Source organism: Phyllostomus hastatus, unplaced genomic scaffold, assembly GCF_019186645.2.
Source record: "Phyllostomus hastatus isolate PE091 unplaced genomic scaffold, TTU_PhHast_1.1 phas_contig_65, whole genome shotgun sequence".
NCBI classification, from domain to species: Eukaryota; Metazoa; Chordata; class Mammalia; order Chiroptera; family Phyllostomidae; genus Phyllostomus; species Phyllostomus hastatus.
In genome coordinates, this window is record NW_025333932.1 from 2,478,495 (window position 1) to 2,493,980 (window position 15,486).

At 36.6% G+C, this 15,486-nt stretch overlaps 1 protein-coding gene across 1 annotated transcript in view; it reads left to right on the forward strand.

Annotated features, from left to right (window-relative positions):
- KCNB2 (potassium voltage-gated channel subfamily B member 2) overlaps positions 1–15,486 on the forward strand; it is a 394,134-nt gene that overhangs the window by 15,822 nt on the left and 362,826 nt on the right. The window contains exon 2 of the mRNA XM_045849467.1: positions 12,742–13,423. Within this exon, the coding sequence (XP_045705423.1) occupies positions 12,845–13,423 (579 nt within the window). The 5' untranslated portion in view covers positions 12,742–12,844. The remainder of the gene's footprint in view (positions 1–12,741; positions 13,424–15,486) is intronic.

Consider the following 15,486-nt stretch of genomic DNA (forward strand, 5'->3'; position numbering starts at 1 on the left):
AATAAATATTTTTGAACAAATTCATGAAATAATTCATTTAATTCATTAATTCATTTAATTTCTCAAAGAGCTTTTAACATTTGAAATGGTAGCTAAGGCTGTAGCTCTCATAAATGAAGATTATATTCTACAAAGCCCCCAAATTCAGGTATCTGCATCACTTATTGGTACTTTATCCCTCTCTCTTCCTTTACATCAGGGAGAATGCTTTACATAGGTGCACAAATCTAAAAATTTCTATAATATTCTTTGGAGTATTTCTTTTTTTTCTAAGCATTTTTAATTGTCGTTCAAATACAATTGTCTCCACTTTCACCCCACCAGGCCCCCCCGCTCCACCCATCCCTGCCTTCTACCTTCAAACCTACCCCCTTTGGCTTTGATCAGGTGTCCTTTATACATGTTCCTTGATGGCCCTTCCCCTATTATCCCTCTCCCTCTCCTCTGTGGTAACTGTCAGTTTGTTCTTTATTTCAATGGTTGTATTTTGCCACCTTGTTTGTTTTGTTGATTAGGTTCCACTCATATGGTATTCCTCTTTTACTGCCTGGTGTATTTCACTTAGCATAAGGCTCTCCAGTTCAGTTCCATCCGTGTTGTCACAAAGGGTAGGAGCTCCTTATTTCTTTCTACTGCGTAGTATTCTATTCTGTAAATGTACCACAGTTTTTTTTATCCCCTCATTTACTAGGTTGCTTCCAGCATTTGGCTATTGTAAATTGTGCTGCTATGAACATTGAGGTGCATAGGTTCTTTTGGATTGGCGTTTCAGGGTTCTTAGGGTATTATCCCAGCAGTGGAATTGCTGGGTCAAAAGGAAGTTCCATTTTTAGTTTTCTGAGGAAATTCCATACTGTTTTCCACAGTGGCTATACCAGTCTGCATTCCCACCAACAGTGCACTAGGGTGCCCTTTTCCCCACAGCCTCAGCAGCACCTGTTGTTTCCTAATTTGTTCATGATGGTCATTCTGACCAGTGTGAAGTGGTATCTCATTATAGTTTTAATTTGCATCTCTCTGATGGCTAGTGATGCTGAGCATCTTTTCATATGTCTCTGGGCCCTTCATATGTCTCCTTTGTAGTATTTCTGTAGGTTCCTTGAGAGCAAGAGCTGCTTTACCCAATTTTGTATCCTCTGTATTTAATGTACAGTATAATCATGGCCAAGTAATGCATTGTTTCAGAAGGAAGAGAGGGAATGAGAAAGGAATAATGGCTCTAAATCAGTATGTGTTATTTATAGTTCGTGATCTTTTTCCATTCTGGCCCTTACTGCAATAGCAGAAACTACAGACTGTGATGCAGTCAGGAATCATTAATAATTAGGTTCAACTCTTCAGTATTTATAGGTTTAACTGGATTTGAGATACAGATGTCCCCCACTATCTGAAAGTAGAGCATTTCTGTGAAGCCTTTTGTAATTCAAAATGGTGTAAAATGAAGAAGCAATCACCTTAGGACACATTTGCTAACAAATACAAAAAATAAATTGAGATAAAGGACAGCTACTCACAGACAGTTCAGAGATCCAGTGGCTTGCAAAGTGCATTTTAGAAAAGCAGGGGATACCTGTGGCTCGATTGCTCTTGCTTCACATTTTTTTCCTCTTCCATTGTTTTAATTTTATATTTATTTTTGATGCCCTGAGGTGCTAGTGGGAAGAGGCTAGTGGGAAGAACATGGTTTCAGAAATAGGATATCTGGTTTCTAGCCCTAATGCTGAATGGACCCTGGGAAGATCATTTGAATCTTCCAGTGTTGTCCTTTCAAATACTGTGAATTTTATATTTTCAACATTTAAAAAGTACTATTTAAGCATATATCTTTACTATAAATCTCTAATACTGAGGCTAATAGCATTAGTTTTGAAAGTCACATACTAACATTTATTAGTTTAGTTTTAAAAATTTAGAATTGCCAAAAGAGTTCCCAATGGTACCATCTCTATCCTCAGAAAATTATGACCTTTAATGTATTTTATGCATGCCACTCAGGCCAAGGAATGGATGTAATGGTACAGGAATTAATTAGGTTCATTCTTTCCTTCTATAGCACGCTAAAAAGATTGCTCAATATTGGTGCCATGTTTCCATTTATTTATCATTCTGAAGCCTCTAGAATCCTGCCATTCCAGGAAAATTGTCAGCATCATAGGAGGTTAAAAACATGGTCTTTGAATTAAGATAGTGCTGGATTGGATCCTGGAACTGGTACTTCCTAGTTGTGTCATCTTGAGCAAGGAACTCACCTTTCTGATTCTCAGATTCTTTTCTGTAAATGAAAAACAAAATACTGACCCCCAGGTGGCTGAGAATTAATGAGCATTCTAGTTATGAGGATGGGATAGTTAAATGGGATAAGCCCAGTTGCTGTATGCTGTACTAATCACTCATTACATTGTAGATGGTAAAAATGGTAATTATTAACAAAATTCACAAAGACCACAACTTTGGCTCTCCTTTAGATACAACTCCAGGACTATCCCTACCTTCTAGGAAATATAATTTTTAGTTGTGGACATTTTGATCTTAAGCTGAAGTAAAGTTCAGATCGCAAATCTGAATCCCATAGCCATGGCTTTCATTATATAGGCATGTTCTTTTATTAGAATCCTGACTACAGAGGGCTTGCAGAGTTGAATGCTTCAGCTATCACCTTCTCCAAATCTAGAAGAATTTCTCTGAAGAAAAAAATAAATAGTATAACAGCATTAAAGAAGAACTGAAAAAAGGGGGAAACATCCATGATTTCTCTGTCTTTAATGAAGCTACTTCTTTCAATGAAAACAACAGCTCTTTTTTATTTCTGAATATTTTCACTTAAGGTCCAAAATAACATTCCCTATTATACTATTGTAATCATAATTTTTATGATTCTTTCACACTGTTTTTTGAATTATTTATTTCAAGCCTGCATCATCTGGTACAAGTCACATGAACTTGGGGCTTTAGTCAGTCCATCTGTGGTCCCTAATTTTCACATTTTTATTTTAGAAAATGTTGATGGAATACACTGAGCTCATTTTCCTTATCAAATGCTTTTCTATTTTCTTATCAAATTGTGCTAAATTAGATTATTAGCAGTAAATTTTAACATTCTAAGATTCATAGATGCCGGTAGGTCATCTTATCCATCTGCCTTAATGTTCTTACCATCAATTATTTATTATCATTGTAGCTTCCTAGCATTTTGTCCAACAGAGACACATGGTAGATTAAGAAGGGGGCAGTGATGAGAGGAGGAATATTTATAAAGTGCCATTCACAGATGGATGCTAATAAATGTTGTTTAATGATCCTCACTGATGACAGGGTGAGTGAAAAACATTGTTCCTGAGGGACATGGAGTTGGACATCTATAGTTCAGTGAACCTCTTCCCTTTTCTCCTTAATGAACTGAAAAAATATCAAGCATACAAATACTTGTGACATATTCTGATATTTTAAATTAGTTCCATTAATGAAGGAGCCTATTGGTTTGTTAGACACTATATTTTTTCATGCTAGAATCTAGAAACCATTTTTTTTTAAAATATGCTCAGTCAGGAAAGGTACCAATGGATGTGACTACACTGATTATTTTGGGGTAAGTTTTGTCAGTAGTCTGCTTTGAGTCTGAAAATGTGGTCACCTACTTATTGTGATTTGAATGCAGTGGGAAAAATTTCTGCCCTTCACCTTAAGTTATTTTCCTGACCCAAATACTGCTCTGTTTGTATTTCCATTACTGTAGGGTCATTCCTTTGACAACTTTGCTCTTCTTTTAAGGTCTTCATACAGCAACACTTATGTTATTTAGAAAAAGAAAAGGTCATTGTTGAAAAGTATAAGCTCATCTTTTAAAAAATATTTGGATTCACTAACTTCGATAGTTTTTCTTTATTCTTTTATTGGTAGAAATTTTATCATATTGGCTTTGCTGGCTTGAATATTTTTCCTAGGAGTGAGTAGAAGCTGCAAAATAGAAATACACTCTTGTCAAATTTTAAACTTAAGAAATTTATAGGCCTGAACTTTTTCCTCTTTGTCATCTTTCCAAGGGAATGTGTAGATATGAGGTATTCACACAAAAATCTCATTGACCCTTAAAATTTCAGTGATAGAAGGGACTTTGGAGGCAATCTTGCCAATATCTTAACAGGGAAGAAGTTGCTTCTGTGCCTCCCTGTCAGTGGTTACCTGGGATCCACTAGAATATTACTGGGTCCAATAGTGTTTTGAGGCAACATATTTCATTTTGGGTCAGCAAGTAATTATTGGTGAGACTTAATTCATCACTTCTTCCCTACATCGTTCCAGTAAATCTAGCTCTTATTTTGAACCCAGGCCTTGTTAAAATAGGCAAATCACGGCCAGCAGAACTAAGCAAATTAGAAGTCAACACAATAAACTGATATTTGATGATATTAACCAAAACAAAATGATAAGAGTGCTTTGAAATTCATTATTCACTCAATCATTTGTTCTTTTGGGTAGTCCACAAATATTTCTTAGGAACTTGTGTACCAAAGATGCAAATATGGACAAGACATGTTCATCACTTTTAAGTACTCACAGCCAAGAATGCGTTTTCAGTTAAAGCTCACATGTACCTCCTTCTCCATTGTAGCTGTTGTGAGTCATACTTAGTTGCTGGTATATTTGTATATAGAATGTTTATCTACCTCCATTAGAAGATAAATTTCATGATGTCAGAGACTGTTCTTCCAGCAGAATAAGGCTTCATAAATATTTGCAGAATGAACAAATAGGAAAGAATTCTAAGTGAATAGTTGTGCTACAATGAGAAAAACACTATAATGGAAAGAACAAACTTCTAGCCTATTGTGGCAGAAGAGATTAATTCTCCCTAGACAAGATATTTGTTCTTGACCTTGAGTAACGAGTAAGAGTTCAACATATGGAGAATATGGAGAAGAGCATTTTATATATGAAAGTCATATTGGATTTTGGGAGTGACGTGTAATACGAGGTTGCTGGGATGAGAGGAAAATGATTTTTAAATAAAATAGAAATCTGATCATTTACTTTTTCATTCATCTAATATTTATTGTGTGTCTATTGTATGCCAGGCACTTGGGATAAAATAAGGAATAAGATCAAATGTGATCCGTGCCCTCAAAGAACTTAAAGTCTAGTGGGGAGATTGGATATTAACCAAATAATCAAAATGCTCATCTCCAAAAACATAAAACTACTGTTGTGACAAGTGCTTCAGGTAAAAGGCAGCTGATATTATGAATATATCAGTTCTTAAAACAGGAGAATTATTATATAATCAAGGAAATCAGGGGGCTATCTAAGATGTGATCCCTGAGTTATATCAGCAGATGAAGAGGGGGGAATATAGGTATGCAGATTCCCTATGGTGGGGAGAGCCTGGAACATGCAAAGAAAGAACAAACTAAAACAGAGAGAGTGAGAGGGAGCAAAGTAGGTGACAGAACTGCAGAAGTAAGTAAAGGACAGACTTTACAAGTCTTTGGATTATGTCTTTATCCTGAGAGAAGGCAGTGTGGGAGTGTCTTCTACAGGAGATGGCCCTGATCTGCTGGTGTTAGGGCTGCAATGTACAGAAGTGACTGGAGGGATCAGGAGCAGAAGGAGGGAGCTACCATAAAAACTGGTACTAGGGAAGTGGAGGTCATGAAAGCGATTCTATGAAGTGCACCTTTCTTCAGAAAATGGTCAAATTGCTGGCCTGCAGCCATTGCTCTTTAAAGGAACAAACAGTATATAGGAAATAATGAAGTTTAATGTGTATAGTTGGAATCAATATTTTAACATGGGGGTACACAAATAAATAAAGCTTTTAAAATTTTTGACTAGAAGGTGAAAAGCAAAGAATAGTAATGGGGTGTAATGGAAAGAGACTTCTATAGGCATCTACAGATCTGGTTCTAGTTCAAGTTCAGTAACTACCAGAGATCAGCCAAGTCACATGACCTCAGTTCTTAAAGCTGTAAACAAGGAAAGACTAGATACCGGCTTCCTTCTGCCATGATCTGTGATTCTACTCTTCAAAAATGGATATATGTAAAGCATGGCATAATGTTTAAGTCACAGAGACTAATCTCAAATCAGACTTCAGTATTTGAGCTTCTAAAAAGCCACATGGCCTATAATGTGTTGATTATGGAGAAGGAAGGGGCTGGAATGCAAATGGAAACTGTATTTTTACTGTTAAATGGAACTAAACTGAGAATCATCCCTTGTCAAGTATCCTACTACTAAATGTTCCAGACCAATCATCCCATGATCTAAAAGCTAATTTTATTGGAAGAAACCCAACAAAATGTTCAAATCCTATCCAAACTTCATAAATATTTTTTATTTGGTTTCATAGAGGCCTAATCTAACCAATATGACAAGACATCCAGAAGAATATGAAATTTAAGTTAACTACACAAATAGAAGATTGTGTTATCCACATAGAACACCAGGTAGCAAGCGAAGCTTGTGATTTTTTTTTAATCAGGATATTATAGGGTGGCCCAGTCTTGTTTCACATCCCTTGCAGTGGCACCAATAGTTTCTCTCTTCATTGCTTTTTTCCTTTTTGTCTTATCACCTTTCATCTGTATTTACTCCCTTCACTCCATTGTGACACTGGGAACACTTTTGCAAAAGGAGACAGTGAAAAGAACACTTCTTGGGCCCCCATGTAAAGGGCACGTTCACCTTCAGAATAGAAAACCCTCCAGCAGCTGAATGGCTGAATGCTCATATAAAAGTTTGAGCTTTCTTGTGTGTGTTTTGAAACAGACTGAAAATTTTCAGTGACAGCTATATTTGGTAGTTTATAAATGTGTAAGATGCATTATAACATCAGTATTATATTTTTCAGAGTACAGAAGGATTTTTTTGTTGGTTATGTCTTATAAAGGTCATTTTTCAAAAGACAAACTGAATGTTTTATTCTGTAATTATAGCAAACACATATAGGATCTAACTCTTTATATAGTTCTCTGTTATGATGAATAAAAATTATATAATGTGTCTAAATAAAATAGTTTATTTATAAATTTGGTTGTTTGAAGACATCTATGCTATTGAAAGATACTCATATTACATATTCTACTTATTACTTGTCATCTTCTCTTCTTACTGCAACACAATGCTTCCTTTGACCACCGAAACAAAGCTTTTAGGATTTTGTTTGAGTGTATCTAAAAAAAGCATCGGTTATGTCAAGGATAAAAGTCCTGGACTTTTTTTTTTAATCTAAGGAGTAAACAGTTGTGCTAAAATCGAGGAACACATTGATATCAGCAGCCTTTGACTGCAGAAAAATACCACCTACCACCTTTCTGAAGACAAGGACAATGTTTTAGTTATCACTAGAATTTGACATGTTAAAAAACAATGCACAGTATAAAATTCATTAATAATTTAATTGAATTTATTAGAGTGACATTGGATAATAAAATTATGTAGGTTTCACATGTACAGTTCTATAACACATCATCTCTGTATTGTATGATGTGCTTACCACCCCAAGTCAAGTTTCCTTCCATCACCATTGATCCCCCTTTATCCTCTTTCACCTCCCCCTTCCCTCTCATAATTACCATGCTGTTCTGATCAGGTTCTAAAGTAATTCAGCAGGTTTGTTGAATTTCTTAGGACAGCTAAAAGTTTCTAAAGCCTTACTTTATGTTTTTAAAGCCTTACTTTAAAATAATACCTACCTTTTTCAAATACATGTGCTTGTTTTTCACTTGTTATAATTTTATAGTTTTTTATTAGTAAATTCTGGAGGTGCTTTTTAAAATTTCAATGAGTACTTTGTTTAAAGCATTGATTGATTATCCAACTAACAGTTTCAGTGCCTTAGTCTCCACATATTTACTGAAAATAATCTTTGTGGCTCTCTGAAACAAAAATAGCTGTTAGAAAAAAGATGCATTTACAACTTAAAACCATACATGAAAATTTAAAGAAATACACAGAGTGACTTAGACTTAAAGGTCTCAGAGCTGCTTGTTTGCAAATACTGTTCAGTGTGTATTAGCAACAGAGAAAGGAAATGTTAAACACTTAGATCTTCAGAAAGATCTACTTTTCATCTTTACAGGATCATACATGGGACTTATGCCGCCTTGCCACATTAAGGAAATGTCAAGTATATGACATAATGGTAGTATTTTTGAGATTGTATTACTCCCCTCCCCCTGCTGCCTTCAAACCTGCAGCCTCAAGCTGTAATTATGGTGCCATGATCAGAAAGTTGTGTTTTGTCAGGTTTGGCCCTAAATGGGTGGCAGCATAATTTCACACTGCTGGTAGGAGCATGGTGCAGCTGTGCAAATTCAGAATGTTTGTTGTTTATTGTTTAAGGAGTGGTATTTTTCTCTAACGGCCTAACGGCCTAACGAAGGAACGTTTACGCAATTGCACTGGACTCTTGCAAGCTTGACTTTGCATTTCAATGGATCGAATGAGGTGAAATAAATCAACAAACTGCCCAAAGAAAAGAGTCACTGAGATTCTGCCCTTGACATAAAAATGTGTGTTCTGTTTATAACTGACTTTATTTATATAAATTCTACAAGTTGCATAACATCTACACAGTGAATTACTACTTTTTGTATTATACTTATGTACTAAATTGAATTACATGATTAATTCTTATGGAATATCACTTATAAAACTATATGTGAGAAAATATAGCAGCATATCCAGTTTTACTACTAAAATTAAAAACATAATTTTTTCAAGCACTTAAGAATGGCAAGTCATGATACCTAACCCAGCAGAAGCTGACAGATTTGTTGTTAGAAGTAAAATTATTATGGCAGAAAGAACATATATTAAAAGTGAAAAGTTAAAATATAGAAAAGCAACTAAATACTAAGTAAAATAAATGAAACTTTAATGATGTTTTAAAGGTAGTCTGTTTCGAACCCTGATAAATTTCAAAGGGTTCTCAAAATGAAATATGAAAACCACCTTTTCTTAAGAAACTACACTCAAAAGAATGTTTTCATGTGCTCTGAGATAGCATGATGTTTATTTCTATCTAAATGAGGATGGTGATTGGTGGGACAGGGTGGTGAAGGCCACAGAATCATAGGGAGGAAAGAATTCAGCAAGTGTCATAGCAAAGCACAGGATTGCAGACATGGAAATGCCCTTGTTTAATGGGTGAGGGAACTGAAGTTCAATCACAAAAGAGACATGGAGGCAGAGGTCAGTCCACCTGGATCCAGGGTCCTGAGCCTCAGAGCAGAGCTCCCTTTTGTGATCTCATATGACCACTCATGAAAAAACACCTCAGTTTAGATGTTTCTCTTTTTCTGGAGAGAGACATGGTATTTTCAGCTCAGGAGGTTTTCATGACAAGGATATAGAGAATTTTATGAAGTATGTAGAAGTCTGAATATATAGAGTTTGGTTTTGTGGCTGGTTAAGGGACTGTGAGGATAGAAAGATCTAGGGAACAGGATAAGAGAGGGAGAGGAATGGAAGAAAGATAAGCAGTGTGTGAGGAAATAGAGACAGGGTAAAGTGGGAGGAAAAACCACAGGCGAAGAGAGAGAAGGGAGAATAATGACAGGCAGGCAGGCAGTCAGGTGGAAAAGCCCAGTGAGTTTCAAAGGTACTACTGATCTGGGCTTATGCTGTGCACTGTTCATAGCTCTTCAACTGCTCAAGAACTTATGCCTTTGAGCCTCTACTTCTTATCAGGTAACAAGCAGAACATTCTGCCAAGGGAGAATAAAAAAATTTTAGCTACAATAATCAGAGCACATCATCATTAGGTTTTAGGAAAATCAAATCAACAGGCCACATTCTCTTATTCTGAGTTTCTCTACCCTTGCTTTGTAGAAAGGGCATTGAATTTCAGTCTGTCTTTTACTGTGGGATTTGTAATCAACACTGGATTTCTTATAATAGAAAGTTCTTGATCAGTAAAGAAGATATTTTGAAATTTAACTCTTATGACCTCTCTTCTCTTGAAACACATGCTCTACAGAAAGGAAAATTCACTATAAGTCATGAGTGTGAAATTATTTGAGAGAAAGGGTGACCTACCAGTGACTATGATGTAGCATTTATACTTTTAGTAATGACTTATAAGAAAGCAAGTCACACTAAGCCCTTGAGCACAGACATGAGGTGTTTGTATCACATTGGAGATTATTCTCACTTTTTCTGGAAAAACTCTCATCTGATAATATAATCAATTCAAAAACCATTTGTGTTCTTTACATTAGTATAAGATGTGATATTCCTTAAAGAGTAAATTCATTTTATATTTATTTGTAGCCAAGTTAAAATGGATTGGCCTTCTTGTTTACTGTTTACAGAGACTGTTCACATAATTTGTAGGGATTGCTGAGATGTTATTGGCACCTACAACCAAGTTATTTAATGGCAGAGAGACATTCAGATTCATCACTGGAATTGCTACCTCTCTAATAGTTTCATCAGTTTTGCCTGATCCTAATATTGCTACTTAATTTTGTTTTAATATATATAGTGCATTGTCATCTGAATACATGGGGATCGGTGGCATTAGAGATGCATGATATGAGGCACCTATTATGTGTAGGTACAGTGCTCAGCAAAGAAAAGGTGGGAACAACAGTTCTTGGCATCAGAGGTTTATAATTCACTTGAGAAGATAGAACATATGCATAAGGAAAAGTGTAATGCTAGCATTTATTGACTAGATACTAGTATCACTTTTAACCTCAGTTCTCTACCAGTGATTAGAAACCAAACTTAAAGGAGAAAGAATTTTCTTATTCTGTTCTGATATACCTCTCTGTGGCGAGCACTGCACATAAACTATCTCATTTAATTGTCATAATATTGCCTGTGAAGTACATACTATTACCCTCATTTTCTAGATTTAGAAATTGAGATTCAGAGAATTTAAGTTACTCAGTCATTGTAATTCTATTTTGTAAAAATAGGCATCTCTGCAATAAACTCTGAATGTATATGCTTAAAATATTTCTGCAAATATTTAGTTGAAAAAACTCCCAATTCGAGTGTATTTATTGACCATATTTGAAGTACTTCTTATATAGTCCATCTATATTTTTCTCATAAATTTGACTTACATTCATTTGAGAGGATACTTGGTTTCCAGATGGAGAAATAACTAGGAGTGGAGAAACCAGAAACATGCAGAAATTGGTGTGTATCTTAAAAGAGAGTTCTAATTATAAGGAACTCTTAAATCTAAAAACTTTTTCCCTTTGGTATAAGCCATTGACTTTGTGAAACATTGTGTTTTCATTAAAAGTGGTATTTTGGATGAATTGGTTGAAGCTCTTTGAATTTCTTTAAAAACCTGTAGGGGAAGACCACATAAGAAGATGCTTGCTGCTATAGATCAGAATAAGGAACACTGGACCAACAAGAGGGGATATTAGAGCAGTAATACCTCAAAGAATTGGTACAAGGTGAAAAGAACTTTGGAGCAAAAAATACACACACACACACACACACACACACACACACACACACAGATGCTGACATCCTACATCCACACAGACATATAAACATAGATGGTTTTTAGGCAAGTTATCCAAATAATTCCATTTATGTGTTTTTCTGGCTACATACATCAGTCCTACTAGATATTTTGTCAGCTGTATTCTGGAAAACAAAGAATGGATTCATTATTTAAGATTTATTAACCCCTCACAATATGTAAGCACTGTGCTTAGTGATAAGGATATAATAAAACAGAAGATAGTCTTTGTCTTTAAGAGCACTGAGCATCATGTGAGAAAGGGGTTATTGCAGTGGCATGATGAAATAGAAGACACATCCACAGAGAATTTCTAGTGGAGGGATATCATGGAGAGCTTTCTGGAGGAGGTGATGTCTGAGCTGAGTCTGGAAGAGCAAGCAACAGATAGTCATAAAGAGAGGTCAGGAGCTTGAGACAGAATCATGTGCATAGTCTGGGGTGGCTGGCATATAGTGATGAGGGAAGACACGAGAGAGGGTGGAGAGGTAGGCCTGATCTAATAAGGCTAAGTGGACTTTACACTGCCAGTAATGATTAGCCTTTGCAGGATTTAAAGCATGGTAAGATCAAGTTTGTATCTTAATCATTCTAGTAGTTGTGTGAACAATGGGCTTTAGGTAGACAAAACCTGGGTTTGGGATCCAGTTTAGAGGCTGATGTAAAAATGCAGGTGAGAGATGCTGAGAGTTTGAATCGGCATCATGGTTCAAGGGTAACAGGAACTGGGCAGTGGTGGTGGAGGGCTTACCCACTTAGGAGATACAGTTAGCTAACACCTGTTGCTGGTTTGGATGTGGATGGCTGAATGGATCAGGATTTCTCAGAGTTTTGTCTTGGGTGGTTGGGCATGGGGGTGCAGAGGACCATATCTGTGGTGAAGAAGGAAGAGAAACTGGTGTAGCCAGTTTAGAGGTGTGGTTAGTTTAGTTTAAGGTATCTGGTTTATCTAGAAAGAGGTGATCAGCACATGGATATTTTAGTATGGAGCTTGAGAAAGGGGTCTCTGGTGACAAATTTGGGAATTGTCAACCTATAGGTTCATTTAATTGAATACAGCCTGTCCTGCATAGTACATTGTGTTGTCTTTTCCATCTGTCTTGTATCTTAAAACAAAGATTGAGATCCCCATAAGTGCTCAATATTAATATTATACCTCCTGGTTGTGCATAAATGACAGAGTGATCACATAGAAGAGGAAATGCTTTAGGAAAATTGCGAGTAACCAAATCGTGGTTGTTTTTTTCCAGTGTGGCTGTGGAAATGCCGGCCTCAGAGGGATGTCACTTTCTCTGACTTTCCCACGGCTCATTGCGGGGAAGACGCTGGCTCCGCAGCTGTGTTCAATTCAAAATGGCTGAAAAGGCTCCGTCCGGCTTAAACCGGAAGGCTTCAAGGTCAACACTCTCCCTTCCACCAGAACCTGTGGACATTATTCGGAGCAAAACGTGCTCACGGAGAGTTAAAATCAACGTGGGAGGCCTGAACCATGAGGTCCTGTGGAGAACGTTGGACCGCCTGCCCAGGACACGCTTGGGGAAGCTGCGAGACTGCAACACGCACGAGAGCCTCCTGGAGGTGTGCGATGACTACAATCTGAACGAAAATGAGTATTTCTTTGATCGGCATCCAGGCGCCTTCACTTCCATTTTAAATTTCTACCGGACAGGGAAACTCCACATGATGGAAGAAATGTGTGCTCTGTCTTTTGGTCAGGAACTTGATTACTGGGGTATTGATGAGATCTACCTAGAGTCCTGTTGCCAAGCCAGGTATCACCAAAAGAAAGAGCAAATGAACGAAGAACTCAGGCGCGAGGCAGAGACCATACGAGAGCGGGAGGGAGAAGAGTTCGATAACACCTGCTGCCCTGAGAAAAGGAAGAAGCTATGGGACTTGCTGGAGAAACCCAACTCCTCAGTGGCTGCAAAGGTAAGAAAAACGTGGCGTTGCTTTCCTGTGTGTGGTCAGGAAAGGTGTTGCCTGCATTCTGGAGGGTGTGATCTTCACTGAAGATGTTTTGGTAAGACAGAACAAAATGGTGGCTACAGAGACAGGGAAAGATTCTTTCCAAAATCTTTAGTCACATAGAGTTATTCTGCCTGTGTAATGTCATCAAATGGCATTAGTCTTCCATATGTATTATTATGTAGGAAGAGGTCTGGGCAACAAGTGTTGGGGAGTCTGGGTTCCCCGCACTGTGTGTTGATAACTTGGAGGCACAGAAGTTACCAGCTCATATCCATCAGGCATGGAGTCTTGCAGAGGGTTGTAGTCTGGGCCCCACCCTGAGTAAAGGCAAGGTGTTGTCTTTGAAAGTGGAGGAGGTGCCTCCTGGCTTGGTTCTCTAGAGTTGCAGGGAGGGAGAGGGTCCTGTAGCTCAGAGGGCTGGCAGCCCGTCACAGGAGCAAGGGGCAGCCTTATTGAGCTCTGTAGGGCACGAGTCAATGTCCAGATGCTCCCATTGACCTCTCCTTGTGAGGACTACTCTGACAATATTTCCGCTGTTGGGGTAAAGTTGTTTCCACAGTTGACTTATCACAGTATCTTGGAGTTCATGAAGTATTTGCCTAAAATGAAGGTATTAACTTCGTATGCTTTCATTGTGCCTGCATATATCCAAATCTCAGAGTAAATTGTTTTGCTGGTAATTTCAGTATTTAATTAAACTGTGTGATTCTGTTTATCTAACTTTATTTGGAGCTTTGGGAGTTAGCTTAAACTGAGTTTTCATCCCATACATTTAGTTCTACATTGCAATACAAATTATTAGAAAAAGTAAAAAGAGTCATTGTTAGCTGAGAAATATAGTATTGCTATTTTGTGCAGATTATATGAAAATGGAATATAAAGAGTGTGTCATCATATGAATTCTTTAAGTTATGGTTTCTTCAATTAATCAATTAATCATTCTTATAAACATATTATATATATTATAAACAGTAAAGATTACAGAACTATAATATGCATTATATACCTTTGGCTAGAAATTAAGATTTCACATGATAACCTGGGACAAACAAGTCATGGAAATAGATGATCATAAAACTTCTTGTTTGACATGTCTGATTTTGCATCTTGTTGACTTCTAGACTTCTAATTTTACTTTCCAGCCAGGACATAGAACTAAATGAAATAAACTGTATTTCTGTTATACCAAATAAGGAAATGCACATTTTGCAGCAAATGAAAGATTTTAATCAGGTATTTTTGTAGCTATGAATAATTTGTTTCCCTGTGTTTTACCTGTAAGAAAGAAATAGATGTGCTACATTTGTGGGGTTTGGTTTGAAGGTTACTTCTCTGTCCAATGTCAAGTGTTGAGTTGTATATTTGAGTTACCCTTAAAAATATGGAGTGAATTTTGAAGATGAATAAGATAAGCTGTGGATTTAAAGGAATATTTTGGGCATTAAATTAATTCTCTTAGCCATTAGGCAGATGAGGGATAAATCATTGTTCCACCAAGTGTTCCAGAGGGAGTTAGCCAAATATGTGAAAATAAGCAGCTAAATCAAAGAAAACTGGAAAGGTTAATGTGGTTTATTTGCCTATAACAGCATTGTTAACATATATCTAAAATTAAGTCCTATTATAGAAAAAATTTTAAAACATACATGTATTTTTTCTGAAGAATTTCTAGTAAGGATGGACTAGGGTCAATAACTTGATTTCCAGATGAGGGAGTTCATTCAATCCAGAACTTTTAGAAGAAGCAGCTATCTCTTGATATCTAAGAAGGTAATGTTGATAACGGGTTGTTACAATATATCATTATATACCCCTATGCCCCAGACAGGTGATTTAAATTGCCTTCAAATTATGTATGCGCAAATATCTACCTACAAACTATACCCAGCAGTTAAGGATACTAGGTTGGAAATTTTTATGTAGTTATATAATTAATAAATTTGTTTCCAAACTATTAATTGAGATAAGCAAATCTTTGCTAATATAATTAGAGCCTTTACTAAGTTTTCATGCAGGATTTGTGT